At 51.2% G+C, this 23,592-nt stretch overlaps 8 protein-coding genes across 8 annotated transcripts; 4 read left to right on the forward strand and 4 right to left on the reverse strand.

The window, feature by feature from the left end:
• Nucleotides 1-1,266: 1,266 nt before the first annotated feature.
• K460DRAFT_400958 (uncharacterized protein) lies at nt 1,267-3,542 on the forward strand (the record flags this gene model as incomplete). The annotated part of the gene is made up of 3 exons (XM_040936374.1): nt 1,267-1,413; nt 1,576-2,407; nt 2,464-3,542. 3 exons carry the CDS (start codon nt 1,267-1,269, stop codon nt 3,540-3,542), a joined length of 2,058 nt encoding a protein of 685 aa, XP_040793487.1.
• Nucleotides 3,543-4,444: 902 nt separating this feature from the next.
• Nucleotides 4,445-9,161, forward strand: K460DRAFT_373037 (uncharacterized protein; the record flags this gene model as incomplete). Its single annotated transcript, XM_040934552.1, has 5 exons — nt 4,445-4,707; nt 4,892-4,946; nt 4,994-5,170; nt 5,220-5,354; nt 5,406-9,161. The coding sequence occupies 5 exons, from the start codon at nt 4,445-4,447 to the stop codon at nt 9,159-9,161; spliced, it is 4,386 nt and encodes a 1,461-aa protein (XP_040793488.1).
• Nucleotides 9,162-9,587: 426 nt separating this feature from the next.
• K460DRAFT_361681 (uncharacterized protein) lies at nt 9,588-10,499 on the reverse strand. Its single transcript, XM_040932507.1, has one exon. The coding sequence runs from the start codon at nt 10,115-10,117 to the stop codon at nt 9,827-9,829; it is 291 nt and encodes a 96-aa protein (XP_040793489.1). The 5' UTR covers nt 10,118-10,499; the 3' UTR covers nt 9,588-9,826.
• Nucleotides 10,500-11,193: 694 nt separating this feature from the next.
• K460DRAFT_400961 (integral membrane protein-like protein) lies at nt 11,194-12,764 on the reverse strand (the record flags this gene model as incomplete). The annotated part of the gene is made up of 4 exons (XM_040936375.1): nt 11,194-11,441; nt 11,494-12,466; nt 12,520-12,597; nt 12,645-12,764. 4 exons carry the CDS (start codon nt 12,762-12,764, stop codon nt 11,194-11,196), a joined length of 1,419 nt encoding a protein of 472 aa, XP_040793490.1.
• Nucleotides 12,765-13,014: 250 nt separating this feature from the next.
• K460DRAFT_361682 (uncharacterized protein) lies at nt 13,015-14,658 on the forward strand. Its single transcript, XM_040932508.1, has one exon. It carries the CDS (start codon nt 13,064-13,066, stop codon nt 14,306-14,308), a length of 1,245 nt encoding a protein of 414 aa, XP_040793491.1. The 5' UTR covers nt 13,015-13,063; the 3' UTR covers nt 14,309-14,658.
• Nucleotides 14,659-15,977: 1,319 nt separating this feature from the next.
• On the forward strand, nt 15,978-17,218 carry K460DRAFT_373064 (uncharacterized protein; the record flags this gene model as incomplete). Its single annotated transcript, XM_040934557.1, has 3 exons — nt 15,978-16,195; nt 16,251-16,647; nt 16,715-17,218. 3 exons carry the CDS (start codon nt 15,978-15,980, stop codon nt 17,216-17,218), a joined length of 1,119 nt encoding a protein of 372 aa, XP_040793492.1.
• Nucleotides 17,219-17,554: 336 nt separating this feature from the next.
• K460DRAFT_400964 (uncharacterized protein) lies at nt 17,555-19,340 on the reverse strand (the record flags this gene model as incomplete). The annotated part of the gene is made up of 3 exons (XM_040936376.1): nt 17,555-18,477; nt 18,525-19,211; nt 19,268-19,340. The coding sequence occupies 3 exons, from the start codon at nt 19,338-19,340 to the stop codon at nt 17,555-17,557; spliced, it is 1,683 nt and encodes a 560-aa protein (XP_040793493.1).
• Nucleotides 19,341-19,507: 167 nt separating this feature from the next.
• Nucleotides 19,508-23,488, reverse strand: K460DRAFT_24339 (uncharacterized protein). Its single transcript, XM_040927328.1, has 9 exons — nt 23,271-23,488; nt 22,997-23,210; nt 22,887-22,946; nt 22,521-22,829; nt 22,298-22,466; nt 20,766-22,233; nt 20,166-20,711; nt 19,917-20,108; nt 19,508-19,858 (listed from the first exon to the last, which is right to left on the reverse strand). The coding sequence occupies exons 1-9, from the start codon at nt 23,351-23,353 to the stop codon at nt 19,618-19,620; spliced, it is 3,282 nt and encodes a 1,093-aa protein (XP_040793494.1). The 5' UTR covers nt 23,354-23,488; the 3' UTR covers nt 19,508-19,617.
• Between the last annotated feature and the right edge of the window lie 104 nt (nt 23,489-23,592).

Consider the following 23,592-nt stretch of genomic DNA (forward strand, 5'->3'; position numbering starts at 1 on the left):
GTCTCACAAGAACTGGCCGTTGGTTCTGCTGTACCGCTACTGTGCTGGGAGGGGCTTCATAAAATGCAGATGGGGCTAATAGTGTGGGAGGAGCGGGTTTTTTCGGTGACTATTGTTTCAGTCATGTTTGCTTCCGTCGGGTAGATGAAGAGCGTGGTTGCTTGCAAGACTCATCGCTTAGGTTTCGACGAATAAGACATGTTGGATGCGCGGGGGGGAGTAGGCCATGCGCCATGCGCCATTCGTGGAATGATGTGGAGCGAGACACTTGTCGTGTCGACGCTGATCGTTTTCTCACCGCGATCGGATTCAAACATGTGCAGAACGGCTACTTCGTGGCGGGCGGGGAGGGCGGAAGCTGAGGGCGATAGATCCTTGATCCCTGATCCTGGCTATCGGGCACAGTTCAAGCCATTTTTGACGCTCAACGGCTGTCAACCTGCCTACTACATCTATAGGCTACTACATGATAGGATGCTGCTTGCTCGTTTGCTGCTTAAGAAGTCGGGGTCCCTGGTGTTTTCGGGCGTATGCGTAGAGTGGGTAGATGCCGTGTGGCCCTAGAAGATGATGCCCTGGGCCTAGGCAAGAGATGCAATAGCAGAGAGAAGGCCTGCTTTAAAAGCTCGAGGGGCTGGTCAATGATGGCTCTACTCACCTCGTTTCCTCCGAGATTCTGTTCCTTACTTTTGACCCTTGAATCTGAGGCTCTGCTCCGGTTCGCACCATCGAAGAAGCTGTCAGAAGACTAGACGGTTTGTTGTATGACCATATCTCGCTTCCGCCAACAGCTACTGCCGGCTAGCTGCATCGTCGACTTCTCGTCAATTACCCGTGGCGAACTCGTCATCGTCTCCCGTATATTCTGTTCAACTTCTTTATCGTTCTCGACTATCGATTCGGCGTCTCGCACCTCAAATACGACCTTTCACCCCCTCTGTGTCCTCCGGCCGACGGTCATCTTGCTTTTTCTCCATTGACTGGGGTATCGATCAGATCTTCCTCCTTCAGGTAAGCATAGCAGCGCCAAAGTTTAAGCGAAGCAAGCACGCGGCATGCTTCCTCGGGCACTCATACCTTGTTCATTATGGATAGCGTATGATGCACTGCAGAATTAGATTGATGCTGATGATGTAAAGGTAGAACTGCCTTCCCTCATTCGGTCCTTGATCAGTCAAAAACGCTCGCATGTCGCCAACCTCATAAATCAACCATTCATCTATACTTCGCTTCGCTGCGACTCGACTCGACTAGCTGCAGCTCCCCATGGCGAAGTTTCAGCTCGTCAACACATCGGCTTCCCAGCGAGATCGACTCTCAATGCAATCTAGCGACAAAGCGGCAGCAAAACTCGGTGTGTTTGGTACTGATCCTTGGATTATGGTCGATACTCGCGAGTCTGGTCCGAAGTTGGTGAGTTGACCATTTCTTTTGGTGTTCAGACGTCGTTGGGCAGGGCTGCGGCCCGCGCCTGCCAAACGTCGCCTCTCTTAGCGGCCGCTCTTTCCCACATCGTCGGGACCAAGAGCCTGTCACCATTGGCAATAGCAGTCGACATATTGCTGACACGACCAGGGTAAATCCTCGTCCACTGTCACAGCCACCGTCGCCCAAGACGAGGCAGAAGACGATATCGCCCTTCCAATCCCCATCGCTGCAACAGTCCCGCTTGGAAAGATCGTCACCGCCGATGGTCGCGAGCTGCCTTACTATCACGAGATTCCTGGCTTTGTCTACGAACCTCTCCCAGGCTTCGAACACTGTTTCAAGGCGCGAAAGCCTGCACAGAAAACACGCAACTCCCATCACTCGCCAAATACCCCCCAGGCATCCCCTCGACCACAACAGACGCAACAACCGAGTAAGACAGCGTCGCCTTCCGTTTCCAACTCTTTGCTAAGCGGCGTAGCGGCGTCGAAACAGCATGCGGCGTACACGCGAAGAGTCAATAAGAGCCTAAGGACCCAGGTTCCTGGTCCACGCAAACCCCAGACCGTTCATGGGAGCTCAGTAGCGCCGAAGTCTCCGAGGCAAAAGACTCTCAAGAGAAGTCGGTCCGTTGCCCGCGGTCTTAGCCAGCATAGGCCCACCCAAGTTTCCAGCGAAGACGAGGAAGATGATGACAACGACGACAAAGATGTTATAGTTCTGACTGAAAAATCGTTTTCTTTCTATATTGGCGATATTGAAGAAATGAAGAAATTTCTTCGTCGTCGATTCGACGAGCTCACCACGAGACCCCTTCGGACTATCGTCACAGCTTGGATCAAGCAACTTGAACCTAGACGGCTAGGTGGCTATGGTCCGTATCACAAGCAGCTACCTTCGGAACAGCCGTCCGAATGCACCCCGCCCTGGTGGCCTCAAGATGTCCCGTACAATGAACCATCGCATCTTTCCAAAGGGCGTAAGTTACAATCTCGTGATGCGATAATCTGTGTTCAATAGCTTATACAATTCCAGACCTCCAAACCTTGGCGGTAGATGTCATGCTTCAGCATCGAGACATCGACGAAGTGAAGCGTAAAGGGTCCTGGGTCGCTAAGCTTCGGCAAGCGGCTCAGTGTGCAGTCGAACTAACCACAGCAGAACTATTCTCGTCCTCAAAAAGTATGAGTTTCAGTGAGGCAATGAAGGAACGGGCACTGAATTTCATCCTGCCCAGTCTGTTTGACGTCGCTCAGTCATACGAAGACCACTTGGCTCAGTATAACTTATACGAGGGCGCAGGGAATACCGATCCTGGTGATGGCAGGCAGCTTACATGGCATCCCGCGTCTAGGCCGCCTAGGCAAACTTTCCAAAGGAAGCGGATTCGAACAGCAAGGCCGCTTCCAGCTCCAATCGTGGACTGCGATGCATCGGCCGACGAGACTGAAGTCGATGATACCATCAGCAATTCTTTCCTACGTCAAGAGCAGGCCCGAGCTCGAAAGCAAGCTCGTGGACTACGAGAACTGAGGACTATTGCAACTTCTCAACAGCAAGTACTGGCAGTGCCCACGCGCACAGCTACGACAGATGCATCTACGCCAGCTATGCCTCCGCAAGACAACCGTCCAAAGAGTTCCATGCCCACACCCAACACGTCATTCCATCAGTCAATGGATAGCCTTCGACTGGGCGAGGCCATGGATACGGACATAGATGTCAAGGGCGGTGAAGTTCCTCCTCCATACGATCAGTCCTTGTTACGCACCATTTATTCACTCAACCAGCCCATGCAGTACTCTAGTAGTCATGCAGGTTATATGAACCAGGTCTTCCAAACTGAAGATGATATAAACTCCTTCTCTGATGCGGTTCAATCATCGTTCGACCCTGGATCAGCACCTTGTTATGCGAACCCATTCCCTGCGTTCCCCACGCCATACTCTTCGCAAGCTGGAAATTCCGCCTTTGGGGCTTCGATGGCTTCCAACAATGCCGGCTTTCCCTACGAATACGACGGGGTGTTTCCTCCCACGCCCGTGGTAGCCCTCGGCACTGCTTCTTTCCATGGGTTACCCGATGAATTCAAGGTGGTCGACCAAGGACGATGAAAGAACTGCTTGCCTACTTAAAAACCCGCGTTTCGGATTTGTTTGTTTTCTATACGATATTTTCCCTTGCATTACTCTAACGACTCATGATTACGAACTTTTCCTTGTTGTACGCAATGTACGCAATGTACGGTTAAATCCGTCTTTCTATTCCAGCACGCACAACATCAGGTTGTGCACCAGTCTGGTTGCTTTGGCATCCTTGCTGAAATGTGCTTGTTCCGCATTTGCAAACTGCAACATTACAATCTGGCAGTCGTCTGTTATGCAATATACCCCTCACGACGCCACGCCGCTCACGATTGCATCGCAACGACATTGGTATGGAAGACCATAGCGGTTTCTAGTGGAGGACGTAATTGGAATTGACTCTTTTGTTTTGGTATTTCGGAGGAGGCAAAAATGGGTTGTACAAAATGGTGGAAAGAAGGCCAGGCGAGTAGTGAGGTTAAAGGGATGAGCGTGGGTAAGGGCACATGGGATGGGGACAGGGCAAAAAGACACGATGGTGTCGACGATTAATAGCAAAACATTTCGGTACGTTACATGCAAAGACGGCGCCATGAAGACTGTGCATGTGAAAAGTCGTGAGCAAGCTGCGTGTCGGGTTGGGGTGGCAGTCGGGTGAAACTGTGGCGGGGCGTGTGGCTGACACAATATGCCAAGGCGCTAACTTTCGCGTCATGGCCGGAGCTTCAGAAGGTGACTTTGTGAAGCTGTTGTCGGCTACAAGGGCCTTTGTTGCATTCAGCAGCCGACAGTCGACGTCGTCAACTCCCGACTCGGTCTGCAGTGCGGAATACTGTCTTTGTATTTCCCTTTCCTATCTCACGACTTCAACCGCAATCCTACCCCGAGCCCGCCCGCACACCATCACCGCAACCCACGATAGTGTCGCGACCATGTCGGCACCACGCGTTGCTCGAGGTAGTGACCGAGGTCGAGGCGGACGCGGCACTAGCACTCCCACCCGTGGCGCGAGCTGGCGAGGCAGAGGCAATGGCTCTACTGCGCAAAACAGCGCCGAGCGCCCTGCGCAACCCGTCTACACGCCCCGGGCACCTGCAGCACAGCGCGGACACAGTGGTGGACCACATCGGGGCAGCGCCAGCCAGCGCGGTTCCCAAAGTGCGCGTGGAAACACTCGGGGACGAGGCGGCAATCGGTAAGCCCACATCTTCTCTCTGACTTTCCGCAGGTCGCGGGCGGATCGAGGACGCCATCACCGAGGATGGATATACAACCACCGCCTTGCGAGCTAGTTATGCTAGGACGAGGACTGCCAAATGAGCCGCTCGCGGCCTATTCTAACAGATCTCCAGGAACGCTTTCGACTCGAATATCGCCAGTGCGCCCAACACGACACCACATGCGCAGTCCGACTACAAGAAGCGACTCCATCATGTAAGTATACCGAACCCAATGCCTCGACCCAATGCTGACATGTATAGATTAAAGAGGCGCGACCAGCTATACGCGAGCGATTCATACGAGACGGTCTCATGAACCCAGAGGGCCAGATGCGCCTCAGCGACTCGGTCAAACTCATTGGCATCTGCACCGACATGTGCCCGGAATACGAGCGCGTACGCCGCATCGTAGAGAACGACGTCAAGCCACCAGAATGTGTATGTCTGGCCACATCACCATGGCGGGCTCGGTTACTGACATACCTAGACACCCGAGACCGAACATCTCTCGCGCGCCGACCGAATACCAGACGAGTCGCGAATGGTCAAGGCATATGCACGCTCTGCAGCGGGCATGGACGTTGAGCTGGTCTCGGAGATCCGCTCTCCCGCCACCTGTCTGGTAAGTCGAGTGGGAGCGACATCAGTGCTTGCTTGATTAATTTTTCGGCAGAAAACCATCCAATACCTCTTTCAGCGGCTAGACAATGACGACTTTCAATATCTCCAGAACTGGATCTGGGATCGCACGCGAGCCGTCCGCAAAGACCTCCGTACCCAGCGCATTGAGAAGCGCCCCGACATCAACATACTCCTTACATGTCTCGAGCAGACCGCCCGCTTCCACTTGGTCTCCATGCATCACATGGCCCGTAGCACCAAAGACGACTACTCCCATCAACAAGATCTAGAGCAGCTTAATCAGACTTTGATGTCTTTGCGCGAACGTTATACTGACAACCGACGTGCTAGTATACCCTCAGAAAATGAAGCAGAGTTCTATGCATATCGACTCATTCTCGCGCCGCAGTACGCGAACAATCAACTCGAGACCGAACTACACAACCTACCCAGTGACCTGCGACATAACAGTCGAGTACAGATCGCCATCGAGATATTCCAGTTGCTCAAATCCGTCATTATTACGCGGAGCAATTCCTTCGTTCAGTGCCAAGGGAACTGGAAGAACTTGTGGGAATTAGTTAAATCTCCAAGGGTGTCCTACCTTATGGCTTGTGCAGCCGAGGTCTCTTTCAACCGCGTGCGACATGTTGTGCTAGACAGCATCTGGCGCGCCTATCGAAAGGGCAACTCTCAGCGGACCGTAGTAGTGGAGGACTGGACGACCGATAAGCTGAAAGATGTGCTGGGCCTGGACACCGATAAAGAGGCTGTCAAGCTATGCGAAGACTTTGGCTTTGTCTTCGCTCTGAATTCCTTCGGACAGACATTCCTAGATATCACCAAGATGGGTTACTCGCACCACGTCCTTCAACCTCCCGCCGGACTCAAACCGCAATCCTTTTCCGCGCAGCTTGTCGAGTCTAAGCGACATGATCGAGCTTTTTCGGCGGTCATCCAAGGCCTTTCAGTGCAGCATGCGAAAACGAACGGACTTTTAATGGATGCACAATCAGGCATGCAAGTCGAGGAAGAGATGGAGAACGAGAATTCCTTATTCATCCCAGAATTCTCGACCGCCAACACGAACGCCTCCAGCCAGCAGGCTATCGGCATAGGCACTGCTGCAGGAAGTTCAGACACAACACCACTAAACCCAATTGCATCTTCCTTTCAGCCTGGGGGCACTCCTACTGTAGCAACAAACCCGTTTTTGAAGGCTGCATCACAGTTACAGCCAAACCAAGCCTCACCAGGACTCAGATCTGGCGTCTTCGATGCATCGAGAAATTCCATCCACTTTGCGCCACTCGTCGGTGCAGCCAACAATGTCCTCTCAACACCTACGAATCCATTCTTGAACGGAGCAAGTGCACCTCCAACCCCGCAATCTAATCCGTTCGCAAGATTTGCGGCCCAGACGTCAGAACAGCCTGCTATTACAGCGACCCCCCAAGCAGCTAACTCCCTTGCATTTTCTGGGCGGAGTCCCGACACGACTACACCTCAAGGCGGCATGCAGCCCACTGTGTCCTTCACCTCTGCAGGACCCCCGCCTCAGGCCTCTACAGCCTCACAAGATGCAGAAAGACAGAAGGCAGCACAGGAGCAGCGGGAAGCATTCGAGAAGCAACAGCAAGAGGAGGAAGCGCATCGACGTGCGCAGGAAGCACAACGAGCCCGTACGGCGAATGAGGCGGAACAGCGCCAGAGGCAGGCGGAAGCAGAGGCAGAACAGCAGCGACAACAACAGCTACAGCTGGACCGACAGCGACAGGCGAAAGAAGAACAGGATCGGCTGGTTCGAGAGACGCAGCAACGTCAGGCACAGGAAGAGGAAGCACGCAGAGCTCGGGTGCGCGAACGGGAGTCCTCATTGCATGCGCTCACAGCGGATATTATGTTCGACTCAGAGCAGGGACTAATGATGCAATTTATCGAAAATGCGGCCCTGAACATTGCACAGCAGGCTATGGTGGATGAGGAGTGGAAGAAGAAGAAAGCATTGGCGAACGAAATGTACAGACACAATCAGTTGATGCTCAAGCGGGCGGGCTTAGCTAAAATAATCGCATGGGTAGAGAAAAAGAAGCGGACCGAACAGGTTCGAGAGAGGCGAAAACGACTAAAGGCACAGCGGGCTCAGATGGCGAATATGGAAGAAGGAACACCAGGTGATCTACCCCCACAAACAGATGTGGTGGCAACAGACAACCGACCCAATGGCCACGCGCCTCCCCAACGACCTTCTGCACCGGCAAATGCTCGACGGGCAAGACGTACAGAGGAACGTCGTGCGGGACAGATGTCCCAGCAAAATAGTGTTTCTGGAAATACCGCTAGCCCGACGGGTGCAACGCAAACCGCGGCAGGACAGCCTGCTATTACTCCAGCCAGAATAACCAATGGTAACACCTCGGTTGTTGGCTACTCCCAAGCGTATCATCAATCGACTGCGCCTATCGATAGGACAGAGACAGACTGGTTCAAGTTGCGGGCGATGGGCATCGATCCAAGCAAACACCGCAAGCGGAGTTTCGACTCGACTTCAGATGAAGGGGAAGAGGCTAAGGTTGAACTAAAGCGTCCAAAGCTGTCGCCTCCCACGAATAATAATCGCGAGCTGCCTCCGCCAACTACAGCCGGTGATCAGTTGGCTCGGTTCCGCGCAATTCAGCAGGCATTCAGAAAATCTGGGGCGTCTCCGCCTCCGGCAATGAGCGGTGCGACGCTAATCAATGGGCGATCTTCACATAACGGATCATCGAGTAACCTCATCGCGAAGACTCGCGAGCTCGTGGCAAATACGCCTACGCCGAAGTCCGCGGCGTCACATTTTCAGCACGTCAATGGCGCAATATCGACAAATGGGCGTTCTTCGTTCAACGGAAATTCTAGCCTTCTCATCGCGAAAGCTCGAGAGCTTGTAGCGAAGCCACCAATGCCTCAGACTCAGCCGCCAGGTTTACAGCATGACTGGGGCAGGAGTGTTCCCAACCTTGGACTCTCCACGTCTTCGAACACCCAGTCTGCATTCTGCAATAGCACTTATGCCACAAATACCAACCATCGCCCGGCATACTGGGGACGCGCCAGTCGTTTTGTGCCCCGACATCTGTATGGCAAAGGCCCCGAGGCGATTCGTGCTTACAACGATCAATATGTCAAGAAGTCGCCTTCCAACAGCACACGACCGGTCAGCACCGAGCCTTCAGCAACACCCTCCCCTGCCCCAATGCAGGGGTTCGATATCCCGCAGCAGGAATATACACTGGAGGGATATACCGATCAGCAGTACAGCGAGGAACAAAGCATAGTTAACGGCGCTGAGGTGCTCGATGTGAGCGCCGAACACGAGGATGCTATCATGACTGAAGAAGAGGAGGAAGTCAATGAGCAGCAGTATGGTGACTATGATACCAATGGTTCTACGCCACATCTAGGCCAACACCATTCGCAGCCACAGTATCAGGACGAAGATTCGGAAATGGCGGATACAGAAGAGGAGGAAGAGGACATCGCGCTTGTACAAAATGGAGAAGGCCATGTGCATAGCCAAGATGAGGTGTACGAAGACTACGACGAGGACACTGGAGAGGAGGAGGAGGAAGAAGAGGAAGAAGATGATGACGATGACGAAGAAGAGGATGAGCAAGTGGGCAACTCGCAGCAACACGTCGCCAAGCCTACAACACCACGATTCGGCCACCCTACTACCCAACATTCCGCCAAGCCGGTACCGCAGCAAGCGCAGCAAGCCCAACAACCCGGCACAACAGAAGACGACGCTATTGAGCTCTCAGATTAAGCAACAGTGGCGACATCCCCATCTCGAACCCTTTTCTGTACATTCAACTTTGATATTTTCAAGCGCATGATTCAGCAAGTCTAAGGAGCATAGCGAATGGCGTTTGCATCTACATCTAACGAGATGTTTTGTCTTTTTTTCCTCATATCTGGCGTCCCGGTCCTTTCAACAGACTTAGGTCGGGGTCGGGCTTGCTAGCCTGCCTGCCAGTTTGCTTTGCTATCTTATGACGGTTTATGATACCCACTAGTTTTCTTTTATGCCTGTGCAGCAACAGGCAACGGCAAAAGCGATATGCATATGTACAATAGATGACAGACTCAAGGGTTCAGGGGATGGGAACTAGCGTTGTGCTAGTAGCGTAGAGATCAGGGGTGAATGTCAATGTAACATATATCATGGACTGCAAGTTTGAAGATTGAACAGCGCGGTGCGTGACAAGTATTGTCTCGATTAGATATTAACAGTGTTCAGAGCCACTGGCCGCTCCTCCTCGGCGTAAAGCGCTCGGGGTATAATGCTGAAGTAATTAAAAAAGCACTTTTAGTTCCTCCTCTTTCTCTTCTCCTCCTCAAAGACAGTGAACGTCCCCTCTCCGCATTTTATTCCACATCCCATCGCCATCATCCTATCCCAAGATTCAAGCACAGTATACGCTTCAAATCCTAATTTGACACTGTAGAAGGCACCCTGATACCCGCGCCGTAACTCGCCTGGTAGGCCGCGTTTACACTCTTGTGGTGCTCAGCAGCCGCGTGCTTGATTTCCTTCCACATCTTCTTGATGGACTGGTTTAGTGTGTTCTCTGTCTTCAGTTGCTGCTGCGACGTGAAATGATGTGCGTCGTATGCAGACTCGTGAGACTCGCGGCGAGACTGGTGAGTTGGTGTGGAGATGATGGAAGAGCCGCCACTGGCGAGGGAGAGAATGCGTGGGTGGTAGTCCGTGATGCTCATTTTGAGGTTTTGGTGTTTGGTGGTGTGAGGTAGTTGAGATTGAGATTGTTTGCGAAAGTTTGAGGACTTGGTTCGTGATGTGTGATTGTAGTGTAGTGTGTGTATGCAGTGGACTTGATGATCTGAAGTTGATGGGTGCCCCATATTCACCCGCGCTCCCGCCTCTTATATACCCCGTACAACGTGAAAAGATTTTTCATGCCCCGTCAACACCAGGACTTTCGATCGTGAGATCTGGGTCAAAGTCTCGCACGTGCATCGTGACTGGTTTTTCGCAACGGTGCACATGTGGGTCACACTAACGTTGTCCGTTCGAGACGCCGTCCAAACATAAATGCTCACACCGCAAGACGTCATCATTGGGTGAGAGGGAGAAGACTCTGGAACACTGAAGTAGTAGTGGTTAGGCTGTATGGAGAAAAAGCCATGGCAAAATACCCGTTAACTGCTTAGCTTTGTTGTGCATTTAGGATTCGGCATTCGTCGGCACAAAATTAGATGTTAAGCCGAGCAATCTCTGTACAAGGGCTCCACAGACCACAACATCAAGGTGTCAGTCTTGACACATGAGATACCTTTAACGGCTACTACGTGTGCCAGAGACGGGTTGCGCGCATTTACGTGTTTCGACATGCGGTTGACCGACGGAAAACATTGGTGGCTAATTTCAAACGTGCAACTGAAGGGTTTTCGTTGTGCATGTGGAAGTCTCGAGACGCCGCACGTGGCTTCGTGGTAATGGCGAGACTTTTGACATGGTGTTCGTGTTCGTGTTGGTTCCCGTGCTCGTGACTGATGATGTGTTGAAGTTAATGGCGGAGTAGGCAGGCTTCCTGTGACTTACTTGGCGTATTCAACGTAATTGTTTCTTCACAAGTGCTATGTTCGCGTTCAGTACTGGCTGACTACGATTGCTAAGCCCTTCTGCAGTAGTGGACGCTCAGGCGTACACGATTAAGGACATGAGATTGGGCGGGACGTCAATCAAAGTTGGAAGAGGTATATTAACGGGTGAAGCATTTACATAACCGTACTTGCAGCCATGAACTTGCTCATACGCGATGTCCTATGCGAGATTAATGCTGCGCAACCAGTGGTCTCCTTTCCTTATTATCAAGAACATCGTCGTCTTCATCCTCTGAGTCTAGGCCTTCAAGCTCAAACTCTTCGGCATCCCGAACTCTGCTATTAGCTCTAGCATAACCATTGGGCTGGCCATTTGCATGACCGTTGGTAAGGCCATTCATGCGAGGAGCTTCGGCATCGGCTTTGATATCTTGGCCCCATGCATGGACGGCATAGAGGTGAAGAAGCATGTTGACAACTAGATAGAAGTTAGCACACAGGTCTAGCAGGAGTTTACGGGAAAGACTTACAAAGAAACAGCAAGAAAGCGATGCTGAGCAAGATGAGCACGTAGGAGACGTGCGTCACGTGTGCGTCAGCCAGAAGCTGCATTTGCTCTTCCGTGGCGCCCATAAACATGAAGCCGCCAGCAATTAGAAGGAACGGCGTCAGATACTGGAAGCTATTCGGGTCTGATCCGTCAGCCGAGATAGCGCTGCTATCCTTGAGCACGAAAGAGATCTCAATTATTCGTGCAGCACCTGCAGCCATCAAAGTGTACCCAAACACCGTGTGGATCATGGTCGAAATGGGTAGGTGCTGGGGGTGAGCGGACATCGCCCAACCAGTCACGAAAATGACGATACCGGGGATCAGATTTCGCTTGGGTCGTCCGCCTCGTGTACGGCTCAGCCATACGCCTACCAGACCAGCTGCCCACCAGATGACACCCATGGACGTGTGTTGCAGATCATTGCCTGCCCAGGGCTTGCCCCAGCGATGCTCGGTGAACGTGTTGACGCAGCCCCATGCAGCGATGACAAGGCTGTCGAAGAACTCCTGGCTTCGTCCCGTTCTGCGCAGCCAATCTTGGCCTACCAACAGCAAAATAATGAGGATAATGCCGTATGCAATGAATGCGCCTCCCATGATGAAATGGGCCAGACATTGCCCCGTATGGTCGGCTCGGCAGAAGCCAAGCGCTGTAATACCCCCAAAGACGAACTGGACCCAGGTTACGAGTGGTAATGCCTTGCCAACCACACCGTGTATCTTGATCACGACTTTTCGTATCTTTGCATTGATACCTCGTTCGAGGTGGAGTTTCAAGTAGACACCCATAGCGACTTGGGCGACCAGCATAAGCATTATGTATGGGACGAACTTGGCGTGCATGTTCGTGGAGAATTGTCTGCCTTTGTGCTTATGTCCGAGGAAGAAGCCTACGATTGCGAGGAGGGAGCCGACCGTTTGTACAGGAACGTGCCATTTCGATCGGATTATCTGATTGACGGTAAGTTTAGATTCGCTTGAGGTTGCGCTACATGGCTACATACCCCTAATACCATACCCGTGGGGAAGATGATCCCCCAGGCCAAAGATTGTATCAAAATGTGAATCCAAAGTATGGAATCCTGAAAAATTAGCACCCGAGGCTTCTTGGTGGCGGGAACTGACATACGATCGGATCGCCTGAGATAGCGTGGCCTTCCTCGATCTTATCCATGTGGTCCTCGTGAGCCGTGGCCGCTGTGCTGAGGAGCAGTGCCACAAAGGCAGCTGCTCTTGTTGTTGATGCCATGTCGTTCGCTCAACAAGGCCGACTCGTGTTGCGGCAGTTGACGCCACCTGTGGTGATAAACTGCAGACGCTCCAATGTGGAGAGGCTTAATGTTGTAGAGACATACGGAGGCGCGTCTTCGAGCAAACAGTGGTGAAGTGGCTGGCAGTGAGGGTCGTTATTTCCTTGTCCAGTGTCCAGGCGTGCCTTACATGACACGGAGGCGCCATTGGCTCCCGTCAGGTTCCGCTCCGCCCCCGTGACAAACACCATCATCTCCAACCACCATCGCCGCCCCAGCATCTTCGCCTTTCACCTCAATGGCCACCAGGCAGGGCAGAAGTGAGGTTCCGGACTCGGAGGACGAGCCCATGACATCTTCGCCGACCAACACCTTCGATGAAGCTGTTGACAAGCTTTTCACAATGGCCCCTGCTGGCCCGACCCCGGGCGCCCAGCACTTGGTCAATTGTACCCACCAAGCGTGCACACAGCGTGATGGCTACGCTGTCTCCGACCAAGCTGAGAACCTGCGTGTCGATCGAAACATTGCTTTAGTGGACGTTGACGAGTCGAAGTTTGGGCAAACTATCATGCAGCCAAACGACGCAACAGTACAAGAAGGCACAATTGTCGAAGCGAACGGCCATCGCCTCGATCCTAACGCAGTAGAGGCCTCATTGCAGCCAGCGTGTAACACCAGTAGTATACCAGCTGAACATGAAACCTCGATGATGCGGACGATGGAGACGGATAGAGTAGCTAATGCTACAGCCGACGAGTACTCTGGAGAGCAGTCCACCGGCACAATCTTCAACCATGAACCCCTCGCGCCTAATGAGAAGTTGATAGAAGCTATGTTTGACTTTGTGCACGATGATTCCGAGCAACAGGCGTCATCTGAGGCGATGCATAGTGAAATTGGGGGCATCACAAAGCACGGCTGCCATTTGCCGCAGCTCCTTCATTTCCCAGACATTGCACCAAACGACATCAACGATGCCCAGCTGGGAGGCCAAGCAACGAGAGGCGAGGCAGCTGTTCCAGGCACCGAAGACGATGCCTTAGAAAGCGAGAGCACTACACACACTATTAACGATGTAAGCGTCTCCCTACCGAAACATAATCCGTTCCAAGAGCACCGATCGAGAGAGGATAAAGCGTGGTCTGCTACAGATTTGACTACACACCTCAGCCGTCCCGAGCCGCTCGCACCAACACCAGCGCGCCCCACTCATCCAAAGACTCCCCAAGAGATTACCCTGGCCGAGCTCAAAGCGCAAAAGGCTACTCTGTTAGCCACTCTGGCCACTCTACCAGCCCTTCAAGTACTCATCGAAGAGATCGCTTCATCCCAGGCGGAATTGTCTGATGACAATGTTGAGCCCACGGAGGTCGACATCATGGGTGCAGCAAACAAGATTGTTAAGGACCACATCAAACTACTCCACGAATATAACGAACTGAAAGATGTAGGACAAGGTCTCATGGGTCTGCTCGCGGACCAGCGTGGCGTAAGGATCTTAGAGGTGCAGGAGGAATTTGGGATTGATGGAAAAGACTGAATCGCATACATCCATGGTTCAGGTGACTGACTATGTCGCGATATGATCGTCCGATGCATCTTATGCAGCTCATGCGACGAATCTGGGGTTGTACTCCGGCGCTCGCCACGTTATCTGTCGAGAAAAAATGGGGACATGTGGCGTTGACGCCCATCTCCGTCTCCGAACATCAGCGCAGGAACGCCTTCAGCAAACCTGTGGAGAGGAAAGAGATTTGATTGGGCGCAGGCCCTTCCAGGCGATTCCATGGATTGAGCTACTGTATCGGCACGTTCTCGGTGTTTGGCATTGATAGTCCGCATGCGAATAGGAATGCTACCCGTGCTCAAGCAACAACTGCAGAACCTCCCTTTTGCTAGCCATCGAGATCTCGACGTCGGCTAAAAGCCAATTGACCAATGCGGCTGTCGAACTAACGATCGGTACCAGGCATGCCCCTATGCGCCTCGTGTCAGCTAACGCAGATCTCTATCGCTAAGTCCCTTAGTCGTCATGGGGCAATGGATGCGAAAGACAATTCCATATTTCACTACTCGATACTCGGGGAGATTTCGGCGATGCGCATTGCCCATACACGATGCGGTGTACAGTTGTTGCATCAATCAGTGCGGCAGAGAACTGCAGAACTGGTGTCCAGTACACGATTACAGCGACATCCGATTGGCGCCTCATGTTTGGTCTCGTTATAGCCACTTGAGCATGGGATAATCCCGCTAGCGACGTTGGCCCATTGGGTCGCGTTCTTATATTTCCTTGACCGTTGAGTTACAAGTTTAAGTATGTCAAAAGATCTGGTGACAGACATGAAGGCTCGCGAAGACGCCCAGACTAGAACATGCTAGTATGAATGCAAGCAGGTGGGCTAACACCCTTTAGGCTTGCTCTTCGAAGAGCAATATCCAATGCGAATTTGATTGCACCGACGATTGCTATGTGTGTGTTCCGAGGCTATCGGTGAATAGAGCCACAACCTACCATCTGGGTTATGATCTTTTTGGCGCTGAAGATCGAAGGATTAATAGAGTTGCGCATCATGGAAAGAGCCGGTGGGCTTCATTCTGGAATGGGAGAGATCGTATGCGGATGTTCCCCTGCTTTCGCCTCCTGGCGCCACCATTATTCGAATAAGGTAACGATGAGGGGCAAACTGCTTGTCAAAGTTTGGAACGCCAACCTTATTATACAGGCCGTCAACCTATCACTCGCTTTCGGCATTGCGGCTGAGAATAGAGTTTCGGAGGTGGCTTCGGGCTCATGGCTAGTATGGGCAAGTTCGGCGACTCTAGAAACGTAGCGGCAGCCATCAGTCCACTTCAGGTAAGCTTGCCGTGCGTCTCTTCCCAGTCGAGCATCATTACGAGTGCCACTTTTAGGGCTGCTTTGCCTAGGTTTGTAGACGGCAGTGGTACACGCGATGAGTGGCAGCTAACAGGGGGTAGAGACACCAAGTGACTAGGTAATGTTAGAGCTCCTCGTCCATGCCGTCCCGTCTATGGAAAGCATATTAGCTCCGAGTCAGTCCCTCCTCGGCACTTCACCTCCTCCACGGAGTTGGGGTTGATCCCTGGATCAACAGTGATATAATGTTACCTGGAAGCCACGCAGCCTGCCTGCCTGAGATTTCTACGACCACACTCCTTCCGAGCAACAGCTCACCACCATCCCCAACATGTCGAACACTGTTCAGGACTACCAGCTTGCAGCTTTAGCTGCTGGCTTCACCATTGGCTTTGGTTTCTTGACAGTCTGGGAGGCTGTCAAGCAAACACGGCGGAATCGCAACCCGCTCAGGTCGGGGTACATCTACATGGTTTGGGGAGAGGTCCTGGCGAACATCGGTATTGGAGTTATTGGGTGGCTATTTCTTAATGGGAGATTGGGACCAACGTAAGTCTTTTACATTATGGTAAGCCATGAAGCCTATACTGACCAAACATCGTAGCATCCCGGTGCTGTTCTGCATTCTCCTCTTCTGGGTGTTCGAGATCCAACTTCTGATGCAAATCATCATAAATCGTATCGCACTCATTGCTGAGCACCGCAGCACAGTTCGCAACCTGAAATGGGGCACAGTTATCCTCATCACCGCTATCAACATTGCCGTCTTCTGTATCTGGATTCCTGCGCACGTCTTGCCGCCTGTTAGCCAGACATTCGTCAAGATCAATAACGTCTGGGACAAGATTTCGAAAGTCTTGATCTTGATCGTGGATGCGGGACTGAACTGGTACTTCTTGAGGACCGTTAAGCTTAGACTTGTGCAGCAGCATGGCCTGACAAAGTACGCGCCATTGGTGGGGTTCAATGCCAAGTTAATGGTAGTCAGTATTGCAATGGATGTAAGTCGCTCTAACCCCCTTTCCTACTCCCCAGGGTATATATCGTTGGCTAACCAGTAAAATTCAGGCCCTACTAATCGGCCTCATGTTCCTCAAAAACCAAGTCGTATACATCCAATTCCACCCCGTCGCCTACATGGTGAAACTCAACATCGAAATGTCCATGGCATCCCTCGTCGTCCGTCTCGCCCAAGGAAAACCGCAAAACGACATGGACCCAGAGCAATATAGTTCTACGGACCCCAACTCGCATTCCCGCTCAGCACATCATCACCGCTCCGGACAGAACGGCAATCGCAACCACTCCAATGCCATACAACTATCGTCCCGACCGAAGAAAGGCGTATCGACGATGGTGAGCTCGGGGCTGAGCAAGATTGACAGCGACGAGAGCCTAGGAGGTATTGAGTGCAGGACGGATCTTAATGTCGTAGTCGAAGATATCAAGACCGCAAAGGATTTTAGCGGTGATGGAAGTTCACGGAGCTCGCATGAGGCCCCACATTCAGTATTCGGGGATGAGACACCGCTGCACAAAAATAGTGTACGGGTCATGGAGAGACAGCTATGAGAATTTCCTTTGTTCGCTCTAATATGTGCTATGTCACCGATAATATATCCGACAATCTTCCAGTGTTCAGTTCCGTGGTTCAGATTGCAACACCGCCTCTACGGTTTGATCGAAGAGCTCTGGCGAGCCTTGAACCCTCTTCTTCTCGTGTCGCGCAGCCTCATGACATACAGTATCAATCAATGCGACAAACCTTTTACCTACTCCTTATCTGTCTCTCCAGTTCTAAAGATGCAACTCAATCGATAGATTGGTTACATTTCGAGGTTTCGCTGAGAGAGCGACTAGTACTATACCAGTGCACAACGATAGAGCGGAAAGTCATTTAACACCTTGTCAAGCCATGTCTTCCTTTTCAACAATCTTACTCGGCTTCCGAACCCGTCCACACTTTCCGAAAGGTTGCATTATCTGTTCTAGGCTCAATGTCATTGACATGAGTAAAAGCGCCACCACAGGTGCTGAAACAGCAAAGAAGAGCCAGAGACCGTAAGGTGGACTTTCGACAAATGGCTTGAGGTTCATGCCGAAGAATGATGACACGAAACTCAAAGGAATAAAGACGAAGGCTAACCGTGTGAGCTTCGTGACAACTTTGGCTTGCTCGATGGCTTTGTTCGATTCCACGATACCGGCCCGACTCAGGAGGATCTGCAGTCGCCCTTTGCAAAGGTTGGACAATGTCTCTGTCCGCCTCAGAAGTGCTTCATAATCTTGAAGTAATGTATGGGCGAGCACTGCGTGCTTCTTCCTCAACGTTTGGTCCGATGGCCGTGGCCACCCAGAATCATCGCGTGAGTTAATTGCCGTAATTGTCCGCCGCAAAGATTCTGCATGCGTATCGAGTAGACCTTGGAAGTATATCATGTTTGCTGGGGAAATGTTGTGATCCGGCATAAATTCTCGGGCCATATCTTCATTGATCTTGGATTCGATAACGTTCAAGAACTGAACCTCAGAATATGCGCAGCTCAGAAAAACCTCATGTAGTGCATAGAAGGGATCTTGGGCCATAGCCTTCTTGTCCAACGTCTTTCCGTAGTCAAGGTGTATGAGTGATGCTGATTGTTCCATCTCCTTCACAGGACGACGTTCGTGCGCGATGGACATGCTCGCCGGGTGTAAGGATACGAAAGGTTGCGACTGTATCCAAGGGAGAAAAGTTTCTCGGCCTGAGTGCTGGTTGCTCCGCAGTGTACCTGCCCAAGGCCCTGGCTGATTGGGTGTCAATGGCCTTCCTGTATCGAGCCAGACAACGGCTGAATCTGTCAGATGAATAGAATAATTGAGGGGTATTCGAGCTCACCAGTCCAGCCTTTCTCTGTCAGACCTAAGCAAATAGATGCCTGTTGCTCTATTGCGAAGTGGGACTGGTCAAGAACGTGGTACGCGCGTACGATCGATTCCGATCCACACGCGTTTCGACTGACTCTCTTACCTAGCTCATTGAAGTACTCTGACATATCCCTAGTTGCAGAATCCCGTAGATGATCTAGTTCAGATTGACCCATATCGCCAGAGTGGGCTGGAAACTCGCCGATGGTCATGTAATTGAGTTGTATGATCCGCCGTGCAGTCGACATAAGCGAGGGCTGTGCAAAATACCTTTTACTTGACAAGTTTGAGAGAAAGTCTAAGTGCCGGAAGAAGAACTCAGGGTCGATATGAAAGGAGGCGCCTGCATGCACCAGCCATTGTGGGCAAGGCTGACCTCGTAGGAACAGGACATTGCTCGCTTCTGACTCTGCAAGTTGGACTAGTTCAAGGGGCGTCGCAAGCGCATGATAGCCCACCGGTTTTTCGAAAACATATTGATAGAGTGTCGCAAAATCCGAGGATGGTGTATAGTTGTATGTAGGTGCACGTTTCGCAGTGCCATCGAAGGGCTTTCGAAGGATGTGTGCGAGTCTCGTAAAATGAACACCCACATACAACGAGGTGCTTCGTTGCTTCGCATAGGTCGATATAGATGCACTGTAGTGTTCAGGAGTCCCTATTAAATCGTCAGCTCTATGTATCTGTGAACTAGCTACACAAAGGCATACCCACATTGTTTCGCGGAACCGGAACGGATCGACGCGGGCGGCCCTTCGGGAGGGGTAGCTGGTGCAAGGGTTGCCATGGATCTTGGGCACATATAAACACCCTCGAAAAGTCCTAGGCACGTTCCAAGATGACATGCTTAATGTACTGTTGGCTGTGAGGCTCTTAGGAAACGCTAAAGGAAGGGCAAACATTTCGACGACGCAGGAGGCGGAGTCAACACGAAGTAGGCGTTTTCGCCCCAAACGCCAAGGATGTTAACGCGCATGTGGCTCCACAGTAAACTAAGATCATGGAATACGGCAGCGGTATTGGCCAGTCCCTTCAGTAGGCGCCGAATAGCATACTGCGACAGATTATCGTGACCAAAAGGCTATCACGCCATCAAAATCTGCCGCCGAAGGCTCGATGTTGCCTTGCACTACCCTGTGAGTGATTTCAAGGTACATCTGCACACTTTTGCCCCACAGCTTGCGCGCTTCGTCACTATCACCGCTGGCCTCAAGCAACTTGCTTTTCCAAAACATTGCCCGTGCGAATTCTGGCCGAAAGATCACTCGTTCACTGAATATTCTCAACGCCTCATCAATGTGCACGCTGCAGACTGTCAGCTATGGACTGGATATAAGATGTAACTGACAGGGAATGTACTTACCAAGCTTCCTTCAGGCTACCTAGTCGAATATAATGCTCTGTGAGTTTGACGCGAATGTCACCCGTGCGGTGGTGGTTTTTACCAATGGTTGAGAGAAACTGACGAAGCGCCCGTTCATGGTATGCAAGACTTTCATTCCATCCACCTTGTGAGGCCGCAACATTACCAAGCGCATACAAAAAGCGGCCGGTTCTGTGTAGTGGTCAGTAACTGTAGATAGTCACTTCGTGGGAGAAGGAAACAACTCACATAAAGGACTGGCGGTCATCGTGACCAAATGCAGCAACCCTATACCGCAAGCCCTCTTCTAAAATGTCATTTGCCGCAACAAATCTCTCCGTCAGCCAATACGCTAAGCCAAGGTTGACATAGGGGAATGAGAATTCTGCGGGCGCGAAACTCGTCATCTGCTGCGCTACTTCGAGACATTCCTTGAAACAGCGTTCCCCTTCCACCCACATCTTGTTCATCATAAACGCATTTCCGAGTTCGTTCCAAGAAATGGCGAGTCGATTGTCGGTCTTTTTCATATGGTCATCGATTTCTGCGACCATCATTTCGTTGAAGGCGCTGAAGTGTGAGAGCGTAAATTCGGGTTGATTACTTTCTGTTCCAATGCAACCCAAATTGTGATGTGTTTCAGCCAAAAGAGTAGCCAACTGCTTTTCCACATTTTTTGTTTGAACGTTGTGTGTAGTTACTTTCGAGAGTGTCAATTTCGTTGCTTCTGCAACCGATTGGGAGTGTCCAATGAGAGCTTGGGACTCGACGAAGTGCCCAGTCTCGTGATAGTACCTGGAGACTCATGTCAGTGCAGGACCAATGTTCATATGCTCGGATTGAACTTACCATCCGGCATCATTCATGAGCCTACAGTACTCAATCTTAGTATCGGTATTGTCGACTGCCTCGATGACACGGGACCCGTAACCTTTGAGGCTCAGGACATGGGGGAACATTTCCTCGCACTTTCGCCATCGCGCGACACCGTGCCGCCACCCAAACTCTTCGAATGGCCAGGCTTGGACTAGGAGACGAACTGCAGCTGTGAAAACCTTGTGGTAATTCTCTTTACTCATCTTAGAGCGGGTAACGTCCTGAACCATTCTATGGACGCACAGACTTTTCTCCGTACGGTCCTTGGCTACAAGTGAGGTTTGTATGAGTTCTTTCCGAGCTTTCAGGTAAGCACTATGTGCTGTGGGATACTCGTCCAGTGTGATCGCCGAATACTGTTTGAGAATAACCTCCTGTATGCCGTCGGGGTCAAAGAAGGCAATAATCTCTAGTAGGGGTTTACCATGCCGGAGGCTTTCGATAGCCCACGCTGTTGAGAGGTTCTTGCCATATCCGTCCAAATGGCCCGGCTTTTTATCATACCCAAGGTATTCTGGATGCTCCTTGTTTTCGTCCCATGCGTCGACAAATTCTTCAAAACTCATGTGATTCCGAATGATTACACTCGCCATTTGTGCGATGGCGAGCGGAAGACCCCCAAGCCTATCTCCTACGGCACGTCCATTACCTTCACGCTTGGTAAGCATTTCAAGCATAAGACTGGATTCTTCAGAGCTGAAAGATTCGACATCGTAGCCTGTATCAGCCAGAACGCTAGATTCTTTTGCCAAAGGATCTCGACTGGTGATAAGGATACAACCAGGCCCTTCGATAGGCCAGAATCCTTCCACGACCTGAACATCATCGACATTATCCAGAACCAAGAGCCAGGTAGGCTGGATCTGATGTTGCTCGTCCGTCGCATCAATGAACCTAGCCGGGTTAGATAGCCATTCCTTGGTCAGATTTGTCGTTATGACCGGATCTAAAGCTTCGTTTGATTCGGCTGCCACAAGATCCAAGCTTATAGCAATTTGTGCAATGCCATCTGATACCTTCGAAGGTTTGTCCGCATAGATCCAGAATATTGCATCGAATATTTTCGCCTTCTTACATCGGTGAACATATTCTGTTACAATCTGCGTCTTGCCCATTCCACCTGGACCGCAAAGTGCAAAGCTCCTAGAGGCGTCTCCGTCTTTCCTGTGCGGTATACCTGGCGCGAGAAAGAAGGCATCCATCTTGTCGATGATGTCTTGTCGCCCATAAAAGTCTTTATTCTGTGCGACGGGGATGGAATAGCAAGGCAGTCTAGTTGATTCGAGTTTCACATTGGACATCATTGGAATGAGCTCAAATCCAAGTCCCGAAGATCCGGCTGTGGCTGAAGAAGTGAGGGGTGGATGTGACGTCGTTGGATTCGAGCTGACATCCATGAGATCGTATCCGTGCTCATCGAGTTCGTCTATCTCGACACCGGCTATAATTTTCGAACGAGTTAGTGATGTAAGACCAAGATTGAATGTCGGGTGGAGACGTCTTACAAAGTGGCGAGTTATTTGCTATACGTAGACGTGCGTCTTCGAGTGCAGTTGCTATGAACGTTTGCACTCGCGTATCGTGTGAAACCTTGCAGAGGTTTCTATGGTTCGAATCCACCTCAATGATCTCTTCGTCTCTGCTTCCAGTACGTGCAAAGTCCCTCTCCACGAGCTATTCCATGTTTGGCTCATGTATCTAATCAATCGTTCAAACTTGGGTACGTACCTTGATTTTCTTGGAGCCAAAGAACTGCTTCAATTTGGTCTCACGTTTTTCGCATACCGTCAGTATCGGACATACCACTCCGCCCTGATCAAATGCTAGCGAGCTCTGAGCTAGGTTCCTAATTGTGTCTTTGTCTAGAGACTGTGCTTTGAAACCTAAACTTGCCACCTGAGGTAGAAGAGCAATTTTCTGCCATTTTTCTTCTTCCTCGGATATAGAATGAGGGGTACCCATCAGAATGACACCTGCTAGGGACTTCTTGAAAGAATTATACTGCTGTTCTGTACGCTCATACGCCAGACGAAGTGTCTACCTATATCAGCGAATACTGTAAATCGAGATTGTTGGTAACGTTGGTTGTCTTACCTCCTTAACAATGAAGCCTCCCAGACTATGTCCAATCAAAATTATGGGACAATGCTGAAGCTGGGTGTCTGTGAGCTGATGTTATTGTGACCAAAGTGTGCGATTATTACATGCTGGCTCTCGACCAAAACTATAATGGACATCAACAGATGTTGCCCATGATCAAGGAGGCTATGCCAAAATCCGGTGTCTGAACTGCCGATGCCATGCTCGTAAGAAAATAGCCCAATACCAGGGGTCTGAATTCCGGTCAACCATAGATTGCCAGCCTCGTCAGTCCAATCGCTCGTCGGTTTTGTGCCTACGCCTGCAGTTGTCACAAACCTGATGGCTGTCAGAACGATTGCTCTCAGCAGATTCGCAAGGGTATCGTGTGCAGCGTACAAGGTTTCAATTTTCTTGTCGCGAAAGAGTGGGCGCAGCAGATGCTTGGAAGGCGGGGTGCTCCCACCTTTAGGACGTGGCATCGCGATAGGCAACAACGGTGTGATATCGCCCAACAAATTACAATCACCGGCGTAATTCCACGGCCTAATACTATACAAAACAGAAGTTTAAGTAAAAGGCAAAACGTTGTCGTAAACAAGGTAGAAAGATATCAGAGTTGCACTCCCGGCGTATGCCAACAGGTCACAACGCTCGCCTATCCCGTATTAGGTTAAGCTTCAAAGGCAGCTGCATAATCACCAGACACACGGGACGATAC

The sequence above is a fragment of the Cucurbitaria berberidis genome (genome assembly GCF_010015615.1).
Source record: "Cucurbitaria berberidis CBS 394.84 unplaced genomic scaffold K460scaffold_1, whole genome shotgun sequence".
Taxonomy (NCBI): domain Eukaryota; kingdom Fungi; phylum Ascomycota; class Dothideomycetes; order Pleosporales; family Cucurbitariaceae; genus Cucurbitaria; species Cucurbitaria berberidis.

Excerpts from the sequence above, each read along its gene's own strand:
- K460DRAFT_361681 (XM_040932507.1), bottom strand. The coding sequence starts at position 10,117 with ATGAGCATCACGGACTACCACCCACGCATTCTCTCCCTCGCCAGTGGC.
- K460DRAFT_361682 (XM_040932508.1), top strand. The coding sequence starts at position 13,064 with ATGGCCACCAGGCAGGGCAGAAGTGAGGTTCCGGACTCGGAGGACGAG.
- K460DRAFT_24339 (XM_040927328.1), bottom strand. The coding sequence starts at position 23,353 with ATGCCACGTCCTAAAGGTGGGAGCACCCCGCCTTCCAAGCATCTGCTG. Across the intron at positions 22,467-22,520 it reads TTGGCTCCAAGAAAATCAAG|CTCGTGGAGAGGGACTTTGC; the intron begins GTACGTACCCAA and ends AACATGGAATAG. Across the intron at positions 20,109-20,165 it reads GATGACCGCCAGTCCTTTAT|AACCGGCCGCTTTTTGTATG; the intron begins GTGAGTTGTTTC and ends ACCACTACACAG.